Genomic DNA, 22,479 nt, shown 5'->3' with positions numbered 1-22,479 from the left:
TGGTTATTCACCTGCATTATGTAAAATACCAAACAAGTATGCAATACTGAAAAATGATTTTTACAAACAAATCACTAAACCGCTTAATTCTACCATAACTCATTATTTCCAAGAATCACAAAGCTATAAAGTAGTCGTGACAAATTCAGGAACCCCTTCCTGTTCAGAATCCAAGCTTGAAATTCCTCTGGCTTTAAGTTAGCCCATTCCCAAGCATTTTTTTTTCTGAAACCATGATGGTATTCCACATTACAAGCATTGTGGTTTGCTTGTGTCTTTCAATAAAAACAATTTAGGTGAACCCACTGACAAAGCAGGCTGGGTGTTCCAAACCAGAACTGACAAAGCACTGCATCATACAGAGAGATGAACTTGCAACCTCACCTATATCAATTACAAACTGTTAAGGATTACCAATTAGTAGCAGCAAAGATTCAAAGGCTTTTGTGCAGAGATGAAAGAAAAGGTTAGACAGATTACCCCAGAGTGTCCTTGCACACCTAGTAGCTGGTTAAATGGTGCAAAAGACAAATACCTGGAGGCAAGTTCCCTTCCCATCCTCTCAGTAGGGAAATGGTGCATGAGGACCAAAGAGGAGGTGGGTGTATATATACTATATACACACACAGACACACACACACACACACAAAAGTAAAATGCTATTGCTTAGTTACTTTTCATATAGACTTGTAAATTATACGGCACGTGGGTTTGTACTGAATTTCCTCCAAGCTAACTGCTAGAATTTTTATCAATAGTTAAAGGTTACACAGAAAATATTGAATGCTGGAATGAGTGCAATATTCTTACCTCAACATCACACTGAAATTCAGTTTCATCCAATAGAGTCACCTTGCAGTGCATGGTTTTAGGTTTTTTGGTAATCTTCAGAGGTGGTTTTGAAACTTCACTGGTTTTTAGCCCTGTACTTTGACCTTGTTTCTCCTCAGGAGTTTCTAGCTTTACTTCATCCTTAATCACTGGATCTTTCTCTGGAACAAAATCTTCTTTCTCTTCTTGTGCTGGCTACAAGTCAAAATCAAACACAAAACACAATCTAGTCAGCAAACATATTTTCACAATTCATGCTGAAGACATCATGTTTGAAAATACAAGCATAGTTTATAAACTCAGTTGCAACTAAGCTAGGAAAAGAACATTAGCATTTCATCCTACAAGGGCCAACTAACTTCAAAAATTGCTTGAAAACTGCTGATTACATGTAGAATTACAGGAGTAAAAATGTTGACAGAAAGCATCACCATAAATCTGTAATAGCAATGAATATTTAGAAAGCAAGTGCTCTCCACTGAATTTTTCGATTTCACTGCATTGCACTGAATCCAATTTCTTTGAGCGACTTATACAGAACTATGATGAATATGGATCTGTATCAGGTTTTAAACAAACTGAAAGTATAATCTAGTAATCTGAGTTTTAATGTGTGGCATTCTATGTATAGAATAAGATCTGTCCTTATCTTGATAACAGTAAATAACTTTTAGACAGTTGAGAACTGATTGACATCATCACACACGTAGCCAAATATCCATCTTTTAGTTTCAACAAAACTGTTAAGACATAATTTTATACAAAATTAAATATTTTATTCAGCAGATTTCCAAACCCTAGAGAATATCTTACTGTTGTAGCATCTGTCTGGTTGCAAAGTGTGATGTGGCCAGAAAATAAAACAAATTAATCTGGCGTCACTGTTACTGACAACAACAAATGCTGGAGATCACAGCGGGTCAGACAGCATCGATGGAGAGAAAGCAAGCTAACATTTCGAGTCTAGATGACTCTTCATCAGAGCTGAAGTGAAGTGGGGAGGGGACAGAGTTTATGCTACAGTTTAGGGGAGGTGGTTGCGGGGATAGTGGGCATGGGGTGCTGGTGGAGAAAAGATGTTGATAGTTCAGATAAAAAAAGTGATTGGAATGTAAGAATGGCAGAACAAATGGCATGTCTCCTGCCAGACTTGAAAGGACAGACAGCCCCACTGGTGTGGGGTGAGGGGAGAGAGAACATGATAACACAACGTAACAAGTAAAGCTTCACAATTTGAAGGTGTTGAATTCAAAATTAAGTCCAGAAGGCTGTAAAAAAGTGCCTTGTCAAAAGTTGAGATGTTGTTCCTACAGTTTGCGCTGTGATTCACTGGAACACTGCAGCATGCAGAGGACGGACACCTGCACATGCGAGCAGGAAGCTCCAGCATTTGTTGTCTTCAGTACAGATTCCAGCATCTGCAGTAATTTGGTCCTGGCATCACTGTTACACCATCTTAGGCTGCGGGGCAGAAGTTTGGCAATATATGAATGATTCATTGACTGTCAGACTCCAAAACCTGCTCATGTTATTAATGACAGTGAACAAACTTGTGATTCTAAGTTTGCTACAAAACGTTCTTCTCAGGAGGTAGCAAGTTAAATTTTATACTCCACGCATCCATCATTCTAAAATACTAAATAAAATTAAACTGTACTCATTTAAATGACTAAACATTTATTTATCACATTTTACAAGTTTGAACAAGTCTGAAAACACCACTACCTGAAAATGCCCCTCCAAGCCATACACAATCCCAACTTTGAACCATTCCTTCACTATAGCTGGCTCAAAATTATAGTACTCCCTTCCTAACATCACTATGGGTGTCCCTACACCAAAGAGTTCACAGTTCACCACCATCTTCTCAAAGGAAATTAGGAATGGCAACAAACCATTGCCTACAACCAGTGAATGAATTTTGAAAAACTCAAACATTTGCATACCAACAATTTACAAGTCTGAATGTTTTTGGATTGAATTATTCTAACAAATTCACTTTCCATTGAACAGCTGGAGAATTGGCAAGGTAATTAATATTACAAGTATATGAGGTCATCTGAGAGAGAGATCTGGGATCACCTGAATGCAAATTGATCTTTGCTAACTTTTAATTTAAATTTCAATTTCAGTCATACCATAATTTCATTATATTAATCCATTTGATCAAAATATATTAAACACTTAATGAAGTGCAAGCCTCTGGTGAAAGATTGTTGAAAATTAGACTGCAAACATCAAGACTCTTCACACAGATGGTCACATACCGTGGAACCTTGCTGGCTGTGAATAAATAAAGTTCAGAAGACTATGTTGCTATTCATGTAAATATATTTCAAACAGCAATCAACAACCAGTAGTGTTCTGTTTTAAGATTTGTCCACCAATGTGGCAACTGTGTTAAAAACAGTTGTTTCCGAATTTCTGCAGACATAATTTAAACAAGAAAAACTGAATACAAAAAATGGACAGACCCTAGGGCTTTGACCAAGTTAAATGGAACTCTAAAAATGGACATTTTTAGAAAGTTGACTGTTTTCCAAATATCATTTACAGATGAAACTCCAACTGACCCACAACATAATATTTTGACGCAAAAACAACTCAACATATTCTGGGAAATAGCTGGTGAAAAAAAACATTTTCTATCCAGAAGTTGCTCTTTTTGTTCTTGAAATCAGAAAGTAAACCACTAATTCAAATCAAAAACAAGTCACATCCATCAACGATTGCATTGTACATGTGTACATTCTAATTTTCTGATAACTGAGAATCAAAATAAGACTTGAAAACCAATTTTCTGAAACATGCACATATCTTCAAAAAGGACAGTAGGAGCTTTTCTTGTATAGTAGATCAATTTGGAAGAAAAAGCGAAATAGTTAAATCGTAAACAGGAGGAACTGCTGTAAGAAATAATAATATGGCAGATTTCTTTTGTTATTTACAATTACATTGTAAGTTTTTAGTAATTTTGATAACTATTATCCATTTGGATAGCTTTTGGGAGCATTGACACTTACTTCAAAATCACAGTGCTTCAGCTAAAAACTTATAAACCAAAAGAGAGGATTTTTTTTTGTTTCTAGCAACACCTTTCAGAATGATGTATGTTTCTTCCAAGCTCTGTATGTTACTATTGTAAGGCTTCCCTTGGGACATAGAACCGCTTTTGAAAACAATAGATGTCAATCTTAAATCAACAAACTGAAAGCAATGAATACAAGTTTCCCACCACGTGATCATCATCCACCTAAGAATGGATTAAATGACAGAAACACTTGTTACCTGCGTCTCAACACTACTCAGGGAATGTAAATCTAAAGTTGCTTCTTCCTCAATATTATCATCCAACTCCTGATCAGCAATAGGGGCCCCTTGTCCTCTTTCTTCTTTTTGCTCTACTGAATTCTGTTGTTGTTGCTGTAGTTGTATAGTGTTGTCCTCGACAGAAGCCACTCCAGTTTCCTTTCCAATCTCTTCTTCTGAAATCTGAGACTTGGGTCTCTTGAGCCAGCCGGGTAAGAAACGAGACAATCCTTTGCTGCCTGAGGACTGCTCCTTCTCTGCCTCCTCTTTGTGGGCTGGACCACCGTTGACTGGTACTGCAGCTGTTTGCTTGTCCACTACATCTGTTAGCTGCTGATTCTCCTTTGGCTGGTTCTCTGCTTTGTCAAACTTGGGAGGCTCTTGTTGCTCAGAAGTTGACTGCTGATGGGGATTTCCTGTTGCAGTGCTCGAGCTAACTTCTGTGGCCATGATGAAGCTGCATTTAAAAACAAAGTTTAAAAAGCATGATAAGATACAAAAGTTCGTTTTGGGTAGTTACAGCTAAAGTACAGTATATTAGGATTCTTCAGACTTAATTCAATGATTCCTGAGATAAGCATACTAAAATGAATTTCTGAACTGTTGAACAGTAGAAGAAATGTTACCCAGTGATAAGTTAACGGAGTCACAAACAAAGCAGTATACAAATCAAAGCAACAAAACCATTCCTGGAAAAAATATATCGTGCAATTACATTTTCTAATAAAGCAGACATACCACGAAGCTTTAGTAATAATCTATGATTTTTTTGTTAATCCTTTTCAGGGAATATCTGGCAAACTCTTTGCGGAGTATCAAGTACAGTTTGTATGCATTAATCTGTGGGCAATTTGAGAGAAACTACAAATTTCACTATAATTTTCTTTCTGCAGTAACAAAACTGGGTGACATCATGAAGATAAATTTGCTTTAAAAATGTGTATCCTAAAAGTTATGTAGTTACACCCAAACTCTATGGAAACCAGTACCAAACAAATTCACTTCATCTCCCAAAGGGACCACATCATATGGTCAGTCATCACTTACACTGCACAACAGTAGGGAACTCCCTTGAATGAACTCCCTATGCTGTCAAAAACAACTGTGCATCTGGCACTAACTTCTTTATTGTACACTTCTAAAAAGCAGATTAAATGCTAAAATACTAATGAATAAACATGAAACAATTCCCCCCCTACACAGACCCTGGTTTCAACCATGAACCATGCAAAAACCACAGTACACCATTTGGGGAGCCAAGACATTTCACTATTTAGCATAATGGACCAGATCTTGAGGACTGGAATGTCTTAACGAGGAATCTCAATGCATGATTTTTCCTTCAACCTTTGGCTTAAAAAAATTCTTGCGCCATAATTTGTCATAAGGGCATGTTGATAACAACATTGTGACAGCAAGTGGAAAAAACACAGTCTATTACCTTATCCAATGCAATTTAAGGATAAATAAACTGAAGAGGTAGAAAAGAGCAAATTGGAGTCAATATCTTACAGAAAGAAATTATTATTTCTAATGAGAGACAGAGCTCAAAAGAGATGGAAGATTTAAAAAGCAATTTAATACATGCAAGAATTATACTGAACAATAAGTCATTCTCTTCCTGTATAGGAGAGATTGATTGACACCCCTCTGACAATAATCAAGTCTTAAAAAAGGCACTTATGCTCTTAACTAACAACTACAACATTCTGCTATGAACTCAGTGGTAATTAATTTATGAATACACAATTTCTTAAAATAACAAAAGAGCTAAGTGTTAGTTCCTGTTTGTGAGAGGCAATGGTGGAGCAGTGCAAGTTGTTCTGGAGATTAGCAACTCATGCTATCACTCTTAGTCCCTCAACTTGCCAGTTTATTTGTGCTTTAATACCAGTGCTCACCATCAAATTTCAAGCAAAGTTTGGGTTATCAAATAGTCTGCACTAAAACTGAATCTGTCAACAGCACAATATTGTAGAAAGATGGGCTACAATACTTTAATGTCCAGAAGAGACTTCAAGGTTACCTCAAAAAGGATCAGAAAACACAAAGTAAAGGAGAATTTGGATGACTAATGAACGACAGCCTGCCTCAATCTTCTTTTAAGAGGAACTATTTTGGGGAGTATCTCAGATCTTCTTAATCAAAACTTAAGAAAGTTGTACGAGTGCATTGTCTGTAGTACAACCATTGCATTGGTCACAATTTTTTTTAAAAAAATCTACCTGTTCAGGTGTGATCGGACACACCTCTGGAGCAGGTGAGGTGAGAACTGAAACCAGGCTTTCTGGCCCAGAGGTAGGGACACTGCCAATGTGCCACAAGAGCTTCCTCCACTGGTCGTAATATACATTTAAATGTTTCACCAAGTTATCAATATGGCCAACTATATACTTTATCAATATTAGGTTCAACAAACAAAACTACTGATTGATTTATTACATCTCAGTACACCCTTCTCTAACCAAACCTCCCAAAATGCATCACCTCACATTTATCAAGAATAAATTCCATCTGCCGTTGCTCTGCCCAATTTACCAGCTGATCAACATCAGACCGTAGCCCAAGACCATCCTCCTCATTATCAAAGCCACCACCAATTTTTGCATCTGCAAACTCACTTCAACATTCACGTCCAAGTCGTTAATGTGCAAAACGAAACAGCAAGGGTCCCAGCACCAACCCGTGGTACACGGTTGGTCACAGGGTTCCAATCACAAAAACAACCCTCTACCATCACCCATTGCCTTCTATTCACAAGCCAATTTTAGATCCAGCTTGCCCATTTGCCTTGGTCCAAAGGTTAAGAGCCCATGGAATTCAGTCTTCTATGTGGAACTTTGTCAAAGGCCTTACTGAAGTCCACGTATACCACATCAACATCATCATCATTAATATATTTAGTCACACATTGCATGCTTTCGAGTAAGTATCACTTCTTGATGTAAAATTAGAATTTAAATGTAGGTTTTATTTGAACAAATTTGTTTCTTTGTGGAGGAGTAGGGTAATTTTATGTTTGTTTATTTTTAACATATTAGAACATTTGTGACATTAACATAAGTCAATCTTCAAGCTCAACAGCATATGATAGCAATCCAAGAGTCAGAAAATATGACTTTATTGTTTGGGTATGTCACTAAAGCCAGGATTAGTGCACGGACTCGACATGCCAAACGCAGTGCTATTCATCAGAAAAAGGTAGATATTACTTTCACTATCGCCAACTTTAACTAGCACACATATACCAGCTGATCACAAATCTAAATGTTTTCTGTGTTTATGCAATGGTAGAGGTGAGACACAAACTTGTGTTAAAAAGGAGCCTCATTCAATTTCCTCATAACTTCTACACAACCAAAATTTGTGATCATGTCTAATGTCTTATTCAACAGACATCATAACTGGTACTCTAATATCACTATGGGGTGGTAGATAGAGTGCCATAATTAATAAGATTTATACCCATCACTACAAGCTATTTAGTACAAACAGCTGATTAATTTGGCATTTCAACGTGTACTATATTGGTGTTCTGCAATCTTGTGTACTTAAAAGGAAATATTAAGCACAGATGGGATAAACTTAAATTGCCAAGTTTGATTTGTTAGGATTAGCCCAGAGGGAAGCACTCAGTAATGCAGGCGTTAACCAGTATATTTAAAGATCATTTTAGTACACAAAAGAACAGAAAAAGCAGCATAAACTTCATTTCCAAATCCACCTAGAAGTAAGATGCAAACACTGCAGAATATTTGTAAACAAGATAGCGAACTGAATTACGAAACAAACTATAAACACAGGAGTTGCCCTAAGGAGGAAGTAAAGTCATATAATTTAAAGAACAGCTTTTCAGACTAAGTAATAGAAGTAATGGCTTTAATGTTACCGCAAGTTTACATGCAAAGCAGCATATCCACCATATCGCAACATGATCTGCCAGTACTAGTCAAGCCAATATACAATAAAATGTTTGAACTTGAAGACTGACTTATGTTAATACCACAAGTGGTTTATTACTTTAAAAATTAAACATAAAGTTACCCCATTCCCCCACAAAAAAAAAATTGCTGGTTAAAACTGGAAATTTTGATCCCAATTTAGTTTTTCTTTCCCAAGTTCTTCATGAAATAGTACCGCCCAGGAAAAATAAGATCTTTCACTTGAAAGGTAACTTGCAAATTGGGACTAGGAGCAGAAGGGGGAAATATGCTTATACAAATATTTTCACAGATGATACAACCTTGACAAACTCTCCTTGGAAAACCAGTATGCTTTAATCTCCACTTTAAAGACTCAGCTCAACAGTGAGGCACACCAGTGTGTGTCTGAAACCCATTATCATGGCATTGCGTGACTCTGAATTGGATCCGATTGGAGGTAAACAAGAAGAACCAACTTGCTTATTGATTCAAGCAAAAGCTAGAAATCCTAGTGATTACCAACTTCAACCTGGAGTACTTTGGTACTTTTGAACCACGCTGGAAGAGGGGTGAAAGGCATTTTAATTCTTCCTCTTCTTTAATGACAAGATCTCAATTTCAATTAAGTGTACAGTTAGTAGGGCTCCTGTGGTGTAGTGGGAGCACCCTACCTTGGGACCAGGATGCTCAGCTTTGAATCCCACCTGCTCTAAAGATGTATAATAACATCTGAAAAGAGTGATTAAAAATATCAATAGCATTATAATAGTTTTTGATGTGTATTTTGGACTGCTGATCAAAGAAATTATGCAAAAAGATTTTCCAATAGATGTGTGCAAATAATGGGAAAGCTAAAGGGAGAAACAGTGCTGATCTACACTGAACCATCATTTTGAGTGACAGGTCGATGAACTGCAAGGTGAGCCCATGCTCTGACAAGAAGTGAGTGATAATGCATTCAAGGACTGTTCAAAAGCGAAGATTCATATTTATGGCAACAGTTACCCAATGGCTAATGGCTGTTTTCTAGGACATCTATGTGGGAAAACAAATGGAATAAAAGGTTGAAATGGTGCCAAGGAAAAGTATCAGTTGGTAAAAGCTCAAAACAAAGTCAATGTTCTGTTAGAGATTCAATTATTTATAATCCAATCACTGGAGGATAATTGGTTTGAATGTGAGAGAGTGGTTAGGAGGAATAAAGAGGTTTCACAGAAATTTAGACAAGTTGAGTGAGTAGGCAAACACATGGCAGATGCAGTTTAATTTAGATAAATCTGAAGTTGTTCACTTTGATAGGAAAGACAGAATGACAGCATATTATTTAAATCCTGACAGAATGAGAACAGTTGATTTACACAAGGGACCAGTCATTGAACGTAAGCATGAAGGTGCTGCAAGCAGTTAGGAAGGCAACTGGCAAGAGGGTTTGACAATAGGAGCAAGGAAGTCTAACTGCAGCTCTGCAGGGCTTTGGTGAGCTCATACCTGGTGTATTGTGCATAATTTTGGTTTGCTTACCTAAAAAAAAAAGAATTACTTGTCATAAAAGGGAGTGCAGTGACTGTTCACTAGACTGATTGCTGGGGTAGCAGGTTTGTTGTACGAGAGGAGATACTAGGTTGACTGCGTCAGTATTCACTCAAGTTAATAAGAACGTGAAGGGATCTCATTTAAACATATACAATTCTAATCCTGTCAGGACTGGACGGACTGAATGCAGGGATTAGTTTTCTCACAGCCAGGAATCCAGAACAAAGGGTCAGTCTCTAAATATGCGGTAGGTCATTTCTGATTGCGATGTGGACAAGTTTCTTCACTGAGGGTGATGAACCTGTGGAGTTCTCCACTCCAGAAGGACATGGAGATGAAGACATTGAATAAATTTAAGAAATAAATTAATTCATAGAAATTAAATGTAGCAAAAAAGGTACAGGGAGAAAACTGGGGTATGCATTGAGGTAAAGGATCAGACATGATCATGTTGAATGGTACAGCAGGGCTGGTGCGCCTAATAGCCCACTCTTGCTCCTATTTACTACGTTTTTGTTTCAGACCACAAACCGTAAAGCTGGGAAATAGTATCAATATTTAAAAAGAATAACTCCTGAATTCTTAATGGGTAGAAATAAAACCACAGTTCACTATCTGTAACAGGTACTACTTTAGTCAAAATGCAGCCTCTAATAAACTGACAGCTCAGTGAAGTTAAATTAAGGCATACTTGGAACAAATTACATTCAAGTTTCAGCTCAACTTCAATGCCCTACAACAATGGCAAACTTGCCACATGCAAACATACACTGGCATAAAAAAGCTATGGAGAAAAGACAGGTAGACTTTGATTTATTTGGTGTCTTTGAGGACCACAGGACCTGCCAAAAGTGCTTTAAAAGGCAATGAAATACTACTGAAGTTATGTCAGAAACGGGGCCATCAATTAGCACACAGGAAGCTCCATAAACAGCAATGTGAAAATGGCCAATAATCTGTTATAGAGGTATTTACTGTTTGCCGGAACACCAATGATTAACTCCCTCCTTCTTTCAATAGTGCTATGGGATCTTTTTTGCCTACTTGACAGGAAGACAGGCCTCATTTAAGGACTCAACTGCAAGATACCACCTCTGACAGTGCAGCATTCCCTCAGTAATGAAACTAGAGCATAAGTGCAACTTGAATTTGTGCCCTTCTGATTCAGCTGATAATGTTAACAACCGCACCACAGGTGACACAAGCCATTAAAAAAATACAAAGTTTAGTCTCAATTTTTAATTGGCGAGTGATGGAGAATTGTCAATGGCTAAAATCATAGGTTAATTTGTTGCTAGAAAGTTCATAAATAGGCTTTTACACATCTTTGCTAAATATACGAACATAAAGTCTACATAAAAAAATCATTAAGCTGAATGTATATTTGTAAACAGAGGTACTTTTTTCTGTTGGATATGTTTTACTAAAGTATAATGTAACTGCAAGTTCCAGTGGATTAGTCCACGATAAAGAACCCTATCTATGCAAAATCTGTAAGCAACAGTTCAGTAAATGGAAATAACGTTTCCTTAAAAAAAAACACCTAAGCAAACTATATCTAGAATATTCAAGATATATCAAAGGTTGAAAGGTCTCTTCCAATATACTCATTAAAATTTATCAGACTCTATCCAATATCTAATATCAGCATTTAATGACTATTTCTCCGTTTTTCATTACAGATAACATACCTTGTGTGGAGTGTCTCAACATGGATTTTTAGTATTGTAATTCAACAATGAACATTTCCTTTCAGTACAATAACATAGCATTCCATGTTTCCGGTCAAGTGCTGCCTGTTTACATTTTTCTAGCTCCCTGACTCAGTACTAATATAATTTTCCTTTACAGAACAATCTTATTGGATTTCAAATAAAAGCTGCAAGACAAATCTCCGAGAATGTACAACAGCAGAATGCATAACATCAAGAATCCTACCAATTATGCAATTTTCAAGAGCCAATTAAAAGAACAAAAGCGATTAGTACTTTAACAAGATTAGCATTGTAGAGAAGAAAATATTATTTGGCACCATATAATTTAATGTGGCGAAAAGTAAGAGAGCATTGAATCCAATGTTTACCAATGACAGTGTAAATTCACGTTATTTTAAATTGGTTTTCAGCATGTGTATTGATCATTACTTTGTTTTAAAAAGAATAGCTTTCCTACAGCTATGTTGAAAATTACAGCTAGTGAATGCACTCATGTAACATTTAAAATACATAAATGAAATGTTTACCAAACCTATTCATTTAAAATGTTCATATTCTATTAATGCAAAATATTAAATTTAATGGAAACAGTCAAAAAAAACTTACAGAACTGCTTTATTATTTATATTCTAGCACACACAAAACATCGTAAACTACTTAATACCACTACACATAAAGCCTATTACAGCACTGTTGCTCTAGTAAAAATGGAAAAAAATCCCTTGCATCTGGCAAAAACCAAGTTTATTTTCAGCTGTTAAAACAAACTGCTACACACATTTAAATTTGTATGGTGCCAAGTTCTTTACACATTGAAACAGCACACTGATAAACACACAGCAAAGGCTTACACTGTTAGCATCCATACGCAGATAATGATCTGAAAAGATTCAGAGTCTTCTTTTTTGACCACATAGTAACTACATTGTTTACTTTTACTGCAGCCACTAATCTATTCAGTGTAACAGTGTCCAAAACTAATAAAAAGAACTGAGAACTGATCACTGGACAGTTTAGATTTTTCTCTTCCTAGACAATGTTTTTAATTGACCTCATGACATCCAAGTTAAATTAAGTACTGACTCCACGTCACTTTCTGTACACAATAACATGGACACAAATTACCCATCTGATTTATTTTACTATTGAGCAGTATATCAATATCACTGGTTATAACTTCACAAAGCTAGTGGGTATGAATAACCACTCAAGCTTTCATTATGATGAAGAGGAGCCCCAAATCCATTCATACTGCGAATCAACAATTTTCACTCAGCTCAGTTTACTCACTCAACATGCATCAGTATCAAATGGCTGCTTCTCTCAATTCTAGGAATATACTACTTTACAAAACAGAAACAAATCAAGAGAATCAGATTTTCTTGTTCAAAGATGTAGGTTAGTCAACTTGCTCTCTAGAGTTTTAAAAATAATCAAGGTTTAATTAATGCAATTAATTAATTAGCATTGTACAGAAGAAAATATTATTTGGCACCATATAATTTAATGTGGCAAAAAGTAAAAAAGAGGGCATTGAATCCAATGTTTACCAATGATAGTGTAAATTCACATTATTTTAAATTGGTTTTCAGCATGTGTATTGATTATTACTTTGTTTCAAAAAGAATAGTTTTCCTACAGCTATGTTAAAAATTACATTACAGCAAATTATTCAATTTTTATAAAAAGTCAGGGTAGTTGCTTTGCTTAAAATCATGAAGCGGAGTCTGGAATCTTAAAAACCAAAAGATGGAGGGATTGTTGTACATTTTATTACCAAGCTACCAGCACCTGCTGCAAGTGCTGTTTGCAATGTTGTTCACTAAACCAACGGGCAAGGTTTAGTTGCAGTTAGTAAGTGTGTATAAAATGACATTCGGCTGGCAGGCAACTAGTAGTCGATTAGTCTGAAGAGCAGCGACCAACTGTTGATGGCAAAGGCCTTCTGCTGGCTAAACGACTATGTGGTTGGGTCCCAGGTCACTGAATAGTTTGTGGTGTAAGTGATATTGTCAGAACACTTCGGACCTCCAGAAAAGAAAAAAGTGCTATATTTCTCTCTGCATTACAGAATACCTAAAGCCTGAAGAAAGCCAATATATTTTTCCTCAACACTTGCTGCAAGCTATTGCTTTTAAACAATAAGTCAAAAGAGTTTATAACTGGTAAACTAGCTGCTCTGTGCCTCCTGCAAGCAAGTGAAAGTATCTGGAGAAGAAAGAGATTGATGATAGCAAGACCAGATAAGTTTAAAAAAAAAATCACCTCAGCAAATGCTGTGGACTGGGACCACTAAACTGCCTTCCAATGGTTTTGTTTTGTCTGTGTGTTGGGGGAAGTTTAGAAGGAGGTTAGAGTTTTAACTAGAGTTACACATCAATAGTTCATAATTGTTTACCTCTAGCTAGGCTACACTTGTTACAAATAATAAACTTGTTAAGAAACCTGATCCATGATTTCTGTGGTCTAAAAAGAAAGGTAAATTGGGAATTTTTGAGTACTTTGATAAAATCTTTCACTTTTGTGACAACTCCAAGAACAGGGGGCTTAATTTCCAGCACAATACACCATTCATGCTAGTATTTTACCCCTTCCACATGAACCCTTACTTCACCCTATAACATTTAATGTGGCACGTTGTCAAATGTCTTCTGAAAGTACAGAAGTACAATGACAACAGATTCTCGTTTATCTATAGCATGTGTTACACCCTCAAAGGGCTTTAATAAACTGGGTAAACGTTATTTCCTTTTCATAAAGCCATGCTGACTCTTCTTGACAAAGTTTTGCTGGAGTGCTCGGCTATAAATCGCATTAATGACTGATTTTAATACCAGACTTGGATGCCAAGTTAACTGGCCTATCATTTCCTGTTTTCTGCCATCTTCCTTTCTTAAACAGCAGTGTTACATATGCTATTTTGCAGTCTGATGGAACTTTTCCAGAATCTAGCAAATTCTAGAAAGTGAATACCAATGCATCCAACAGGTTATTACTTCTTTTAAGACCCTAGGATGAGGTGCATCAGTTGTCAGCTTGCAGCAGTTGTTTACTACCATTTCCCTGGTTATTGTACTTCTCTTTTTTCTACCTCCTGATTTACAGCTAAACTAAAACATTAATAACCAATCTGAAATTTTAAAAGGTCTAAAACAAAGTGTTTATTTCTTTTGCTAACTGCTGGAAACAATAGAAGGAGGAAGAGATTATGCTGTATCTAATAAAAATGATCAATGGCTGTGATGAGTTGTGAAATAATCAAAAATTGTATCCAAAATTATATCTAGTCTTTGTGCTCCTCTTCATAATATCCATTTATATCAAAATGCATCAATATAGGCATAGTTGCTTTATGCCTCAATTATGTTGGAGTACAAATAGCCAGGAAATTCCAACTGAGGTCCTTTTCCTGTGAGTAGTTTTGTTCATGGTGGGGAGAGGGGAAGAATGAAATCCACTGGCTGAGTCTTAAGGCTTATTACAATGTTAACAAACCAAAAGGAATGTGAAGCATAACACAGACGACAAAAAAATTCATGAGGAAAAATGACGAACAGATTGTTAAGGAGAATATCACAGCTGTTCTGCAGGAGGACCTCTCGGATGGCTAATACAGCAAGCAATAGCACGAAATAAGTACATATATTGACAGACACCACGTGAGGATGAGAATCAAGGGAAAGGAAGAGATCCAGAGAGCATCTATGGAAGGAGAGTGAGGGAAGACCTACATGGGTTTTTACAGCACTAAGTAAGGGTAAGTGTTTAATAAATTTTCTTAAACAGCTTGATTGGTGATAGAAATGTCAGTCAGTGGAGTTAAATGCTGCACTTGTGAGATGTGGGAGATCCGCAACACTTCCAGCATCTCAGACAACTACATCTGCAGGACATGCACCCAATTGCAGCTCCTCACAGACTGCATGGATAGGTTGGAGCGGCAATTGGATGCACTTAGGAGTGCGAGGGTGGTGGAAAGCGTCATAGACAGTAGTTTTAGAGATGTAGTAACACCCAAGGTGCAGGCAGATAGATGGGTGACCGGTAGAAGGAGCAGGCAGCCAGTGCAGGAATCCCCTGTGGTCATTCCCCCTCTCTAACAAGTATACCATTATGGATACAATTGCGGGGGGGATGACCTAACAGGGGATAACAGCAGCAGCAGCAGCCAGACTGGTGGCACCATGGCTGGCTCTGTTCTTAAGAAGGGAAGGACAAAGAGCAGTAGTTATAGGGGACTCTACTGTTAGGGGCACAGATAGGTGCTTCTGTGGACTTAAAAAGAGACTCCAGGATGGAATGCTGCCTCCCTGATGCCAGGGTCCAGGATATCTCTGAACGGGCAGAAAGCATTCTGAAGCGAGAGGGTGAACAGCCAGAGGTCGTGGTACATATTGGTACTAACAACATAGGTAGGATGAGTGACGAGGTCCTGCAGCAGCAGTTCAGGGAGTTAGGTGGAAAGTTAAAAAGCAGGACCTCCAAGGTTGTAATCTTGGGATTACTCCCTGTGCCACGTGCCAGTGTGGCTAGAAATAGGACGATGGTACAATTCAACATGTGGCTAAACAGATGGTGTAGGAGGGAGGGTTTCAGATGTCTGGACCATTAGGATCTCTTCTGGGGCAGGTGGGACCTATACAAGAAGAACAGGTTGCATCGAAATTGGAGGGGCACAAATATTCTGGCTGGGAGGTTTGCTGGTGTCACTCGGGAGGATTTAAACTAGCTTGGCAGGGTGTGGGAACCAAAGCAAAGGTGAATTGACTGAAAGGGAACGAGAGAATAGAGCCAGTAAGACTCAGAGGAAGAGCAGGCAGGGTGTGGTTGCTGATCAAAGTGGGTCTGGTGGACTGAAGTGCACCTGTTTCAATGCGAAAACTGTAACAGGTAAGGCAGATGAACTTAGAGCTTGGATTATTATTTGGAACAATGATGTTATTGTTATTACAGAGACTTGGTTAAGGGAGGGACAGGATTGGCAGTTTAACGTTCCAGGTTACAGACGTTTCAGGCTGGATAAAGAGGGATGTAAAAGGGGCAGGGGGATTGCACTACTTGTTAAGGAGACTATCACAGCTGTACTGCAGGACACCTTGGATGGCTCATACAGCATGGCAACATAGGTAGAGCTCAGGAACAGGAAGGGTACAATCACAATGTTTGGGGTTTACTGTAGGCCTCCCAACAGCCAGCAGGAGATAGAAGAACAGATATGCAGGCAGATTTTGGCAAGATGTAAAAGTAACAGGGTTGCTGTCGTGGGTGATTTTAACTTCCCATATATTAACTGGGACTCACTTAGTGCTTGGGGCACAGATGGGACAGAGTTTGTAAGGAGCATCCAGGAGGGCTTCTTGAAACAGTATGTCGATAATCCAACTAGGAAAGAGGCCATACTGGACCAAGTATTGAGGAATGAGCCTGGCCAAGTGGTCGACGTCTCAGTCAGGGAGCAGCTTGGGAACAGTGATCACAATTCAGTAAGCTTTAAGGTACTGATGGATAAAGATAAGTGTAGTTGTCAGGTGAAGGTGCTAAATTGGGGGAAGGCTAATTACAACAATACTGGGCAGGAACTAAAGAATATAAATTGGAGGCAGATGTTTGAGGGCAAATCAACATCTGGTATTCAAGTATCTGGGAATCAGGATGAAGGATAAGTATGGCAAGTTAAGGGAATCTTGGATAACGAGAGATATTGTGAGCCTAATCAAAAAGAAAAAGGAAGCATTTGTCAAGGCTAGGAGGCTGGGAACACACGGAGCAAGGGCGGAATATAAGGAAAGTCAAAAAAAAAACAACTTAAGCAAGGAGTCAGGAGGGCTAAAAAGAGTCATGAAAAATCATTGGCCAACAGGATTAAGGAAAATCCCAAGGCTTTTTATACATGTATGAAGAGCAAGAGGGTAGCCAGAGAGAGGGTTGGCCCACTCAAGGACAGGGAAGGGAATTTAAATGTGCAGCCAGGCGAAACGGAGGAGGTATTAAATGAGTACTTTGCATCAGTATTCACCATATAGAAGGACTTGATGGATGATGAGTCTGGGGAAGGGTGTGTAGATAGTTTGAGTCATGTTGAGATCAAAAAAGAGAGAAGGTATTGAGGGTCTTGAAAAACATTAAGGTAGACAAGTCCCCAGGGCCTGATGGGATATACTCCAGAATACTGAGAGGCAAGGGAGGAAATTGCTGGGGCCTTGAGGGAAATCTTTGTGTTCTCACTGGCTGCAGGGGATGTCTCAGAGGATTGGAGAATAGCCAATGTTGTTCCTTTGTTTAAGAAGGGTAGCAGGGATAATCCAGTTAATTACAGGCCGGTGAGCCTTACGTCAGTGATAGGGAAATTATTGGAGAGGATTCCTCGAGACAGGATTTGATCATACTTGGAAATAAGTGGGTGTATTAGTGGAAAGCAACATGGTTGTGTGAAGGGGAGGTCGTGTCTCACTAACTTGACTGAGTTTTTTCAGAAAGTGACGAAGATGATCGATGAGGATAGGGCAGTGGATGTTGTCTACATGGGCTTCAGTAAAGCCTTTGACAAGGTCCCTCAAGGCAGACTGATACAGAAGGTAAAGTAACACAGGATCAGAGGTAAGCCTGCTAGATGGATAAAAAAACTAGCTCGGTCATAGAAAACAGCGGGCAGCAGTGGAAGGGTGCGTTTCTGAATGGAGGGCTGTGATTAGTGGCGTTCCTCTGGGATCAGTGTTGGGACCTTTGCTGTTTGCATTATATATAAATGATTTGGAGGAAAATGTAACTTGTTTGATTAGTAAGTCTGCAGATGACAAAGGTTGGTGGAATTGCAGGTAGCAATGAGGACAGTCAGAGGATACAGGTAGGTTGGTGACTTGGGCAGAGAGATGGTAGATGGAGTTTAATCCAGAAAAATGTGAGGTAATGCATTTCGGAAGATCTAATCCAGATGGAAAACATACAGTAAATGACAGAGCCCTTAAAAGTACTGATAAGCAGAGGGATCTCGGTGTACAGGTACACAAATCACTGAAAGTGGCAATGCAGGTGGAGAAGGTAGTCAACAAAGCATACGGCATGCTTTCATTCATCGGCTGGGGCACAGAGTTCAAAAATTGGCAGGTAATGTTGCAGCTTTATAGAACCCTAGTTAGGCCATATTTGGAATATTATGTTCAATTCTGATCGCCACACTACCAGAAGGATGTGGTGGCTTTGGAGAGGGTACAGAAAAGATTTACCAGGATGTTGCCTGGTATGGAGGGCATTAGCTATGAGGAGAGGTTGCAGAAACTTGGCATGTTCTCACTGGAACGACAGAGGTTGAGGGGCAAACTGATAGAGATCTACATGATTATGAAGGGCATGGACAGAGTGGTTAGTCAGAAGCTTTTTCCCCAGAGTGGAAGAGTCAATTACTAGGGGGCATAGGTTCAAGGTGCAAGGGGCAAGATTTAAAGGTGATGTATGAGACAAGTTCTTTTTTTTTTAAAAACACAGAGGGTGGTGGGTGTCTGGAACTCAATGCCGGGGGAGGTAGTGAAAGCAGATATGATAGTGACTTTTAAAGGGTGTCTTGACAAATACACAAATAGGATGGGAATAGAGGGATACGGTCCCCGGAAGGGTAGGGGATTTTAAGTTGTGACGGGCAGCATGTCAGTTCAGGTTTGGAGGGTCAAAGGGCCTGTTCCTGTGCTGTAATTGTCTTTGTTCTTTGTACTGCAAGCTCCCCAGTAGCTCAGTTGGAAAAGATAGTGAGCAACTGGGCTATTTAGTGGGTCCTGCATGTACACTGTTTGTAAGGGTAGCTGAAGACGACAAATTTGAGTTTAGTTGTGATGATTTCCATGACCTAACAGTTTACCAGTATTCACTGTCTAAACTTGTATAAAGGAAGTAAGGTTGGGCTCATGCAGTTCCTGCCTTAGAGCCAGAAGACAAGGTCTCCAAGTCTGAGTTATATGATAAAGTATCTGTACAAGTTAATTAATGGTATCTACAAGAGAAGTGGCCAAATGGATGTGATCTCAAGGATTAGTCAATGTTTGTTGACTATTTCCAAGGAGAAGGGTGTTGTCTTCAGGACAGAAGAGGAAAGAAAACTTACAGCAATAATAAAAACTCTGCACTCCTCAGGAGGATTAACAAACCAGACATAATTCTCTCCAGACTGCAGAACAATCTGCTCCAGACACTCACTTCAGGCCAATCCACTTGTTCTGCTCCCAAAACAATTACGTAGCATAAGATTCTTGGTACAATCATGTGCATGTATGCACGAATGCAAAACAACTGCACAGCCCACTGATGACAAACATTACTTTCTACATTGTGAACTTCGTATGGTCACCTGCTTACTGTAAACAAAAGCTTTCCAAGTACAACTCCCAAACAAGAAAGAGCAAAAAAGGGCTTTTCCACAATTTACTGGTGAAACACAATCTCAAACATCCACATTGTCAGTTCTGAGCTGTGAAATAATAACTGAAAACTCAAATGATACCAGCACTACGATTTTACTTCAGTCCTCTGCAAACATCTCCGACAGGTGAAAATGAACCTTAACCACAAGAACACTAATTTCAAAACAACACGACCATTCAAATATTTCTGCTCCCAAGTGGAAAAAGTGCACAATATTTTAATTACGGTAGCCACCAATGGTCTTGTACATCTTCCAGAAAACATTAATGCCTCTTTAAAAAATTACATCACAGCATCACTTCTACTTAACACTGTCTAACAGAGTCACACACATGTACTTGCAATGCTTGAGAGCTAGGTACCTCGTGAAACAAGGCCATGTTAAATATATCTTGAGACACTCAACAGTGGCTCCAACACCCAAAACCTTAGTATAAAACTGTACAACTGGGCAAGGGACTATATTCTTATCGATTAGCTCAGTTATAGGGCATGATAGCATCATGGTTAGGTTACTAGTAAGTGGCCTAGACTAATAATTCAAAACAGGAATTCAAATTGCACCACAATTTCAAAATTTCAATGCAATTTTTGAAGTTAGGTTCTGAAATGAACTCCCTAAAAAGATGACAGAAGCAGAATTAACAGAAACCTTTGAAAGGAAATTGAATAAATACTTGGAAAACACACAGGGTTACACTGCATCTACTACTATCACCTCTAAATAAACACTTAAAAGGCATTACAAGGAGCATTATAAAGCAAAACCTAAAACTGAGCTGCATGAGATGATACAAAGATTGTTCAAAGAAACAGGTTTTAAAGAATGTATCAAAGAAGGGGTGGTGGAAGGCAATTCTAAATGTCAGGATCTTGGCAGCTGAAAGCACAGTCACCAATGATGGAACAATTAAAAATCCAATGTTTTAAGCGGACAAATTTGCAAGAGTGACTCTAGCAACATCCAGTTTGAATGTTGCACTGATGTGCAAGTAGGTAAGTGGACTGTTGGGCAGGTGACGTAGTTAAGATGGTGAAGCGGAGTAGGTAGTCAGGTCAGGTTGGGAGAGATAGTCAGGTTCGGTGCCAGTTGTATAGTTACTCAGGTAACATACTAGCGTTTTAATTGGTCTAACAATTTAGAGTAGACTGATGGAACAGTAATTGGCTGGGTTGGATTTGTCCTGGTTTTTGTGTACAGGATATAGCTGAGCAGTTTTCCATATTGTCAGGCGATGCCAGTGCTGTAGCTGTATTGGAACAGCTTGGCTAAAGGTAGACCATGTTCTCGAGTACATACCCTTCAGTACTATTGTCAAAATGCCATCAGGGATCATAGTCTTTGCAGTACCTGGTACCTTCAGCCATTTCTTGATACTGGGCTCATCCTTGAGCATGAGGACACTAGTGAAGCCTCCTTCTCCAGGACAGTTTAATTCTCCACCACCATACACAACTTGATGTGGCAGGACTACAGAATTTGGATCCAATCCACCGGTTGCAGAAGCATGTGCTTATCTCTAACTACTGATTGGAATGAAAGTATTGCAGTTTCACCAGGTAAAAAATAATCTTTAAGATATGCCTGGTACTGCTCCTGAATGCCCTCCTGCAGAGAAACTAGGATCCAAGAGATGGCCATTCAGCCCTTCAAGACTGCTCCACTTTTCAATATGATCAAAGCTGATTCTCTATCTCAACACCATAGTCCTCCATATCCCTTAATTATTTTAATATCTAATTATCAATCTGTTTCTTGAACATACCCAGTGATCCTGCCGTCACAATTTTCTGTGGTAGTAAATTCCACAGGTTGGCCGCTATCCAAATAAAGAAATATTCTCTCATCTCAATCCAACCAGGGAAAACATCTTCCCTGCATGTAGAGATAGTAGGAACTGTCGATGCTGGAGAATCTGAGACAAAGTTAGAGCTGGATGAACACAGTAGGCCAAGCAGCATCAGAGGAGCAGGAAAGTTGATTTTTCGGGTCTAGACCCGACTTCAGAAAATGTCTGAAGAAGGGTCTAGACCCGACACCAGAAAAGTCTGAAGAAGGGGCTAGACCCCACTCCAGAAAATGTCTGAAGAAGGGTCTAGACCCGAAACATCAGCTTTCCTGCTCCTCTGATGCTGCTTGGCCTGCTGTGCTCATCCAGCTCTACATCTTGTTCCCTGCATGTAGTCTGTCTAGCCCTGTTAAAATTTTATACACTTCAATCAGATTCCTTCTCAATCTTCTAAACAGCAGTGAATGCAAGCCAAGAGAACCAAACTCTTTTTGTACAACAGTCCTGCCATCAGCTTTGTGAGCCTTTACTGCCCTTCTATGGCAAACATATCTGCTCAGAGGTAAGGAAACCAAAACTGCACATAATACTCCAGATATGGTCTTACTAAGGCTCTATGTAACTATAGTAGGGCATTTCTTACCAACTCAAAACCTCCTGTAATGAAGGTCAATGTACCAGTTGCCTTCCTAATTGCTTGCTGCATCTGCCCTTTTCTCTATTGATTAGTGTACAAGGACATCCAGATCCTTTCATACATCCACATTTTCCAATATATCACCACTTAACTAATACTCTTCCTTTCTGTTTTTCACATTGAAGAGGAGTATAACTTCACATTTATCCACATTATAATACATCTGCTATGTGTCTGTCCACTCACTCTATCTAAATTATCCTGAAGCCTCCATGCATACTCCTCAATTCACAAACCCACTTAGACCGGTCATCAGCAAATTTGGAAATGTT

General features: G+C 38.7%; 1 protein-coding gene across 1 annotated transcript in view; it reads right to left on the bottom strand.

Moving 5' to 3' along the window:
- The window catches only part of LOC125486246 (protein 4.1-like), a 45,018-nt gene extending 40,421 nt beyond the window's left edge, over window positions 1-4,597 (bottom strand). The window contains exons 1-2 of the mRNA XM_048612920.1: window positions 4,120-4,597; window positions 811-1,026 (exon numbers count right to left, since the gene is read on the bottom strand). Coding sequence (XP_048468877.1) covers window positions 811-1,026; window positions 4,120-4,590 — 687 coding nt within the window. The 5' untranslated portion in view covers window positions 4,591-4,597. The remainder of the gene's footprint in view (window positions 1-810; window positions 1,027-4,119) is intronic.
- Window positions 4,598-22,479: the final 17,882 nt, after the last annotated feature.

The sequence above is a fragment of the Rhincodon typus genome, chromosome 27 (assembly GCF_021869965.1).
Source record: "Rhincodon typus isolate 14 chromosome 27, sRhiTyp1.1, whole genome shotgun sequence".
Lineage (NCBI taxonomy): Eukaryota > Metazoa > Chordata > Chondrichthyes > Orectolobiformes > Rhincodontidae > Rhincodon > Rhincodon typus.
Note: the sequence above shows the minus strand (reverse complement) of the source record. Positions and strands in the feature narration are given on the sequence as shown.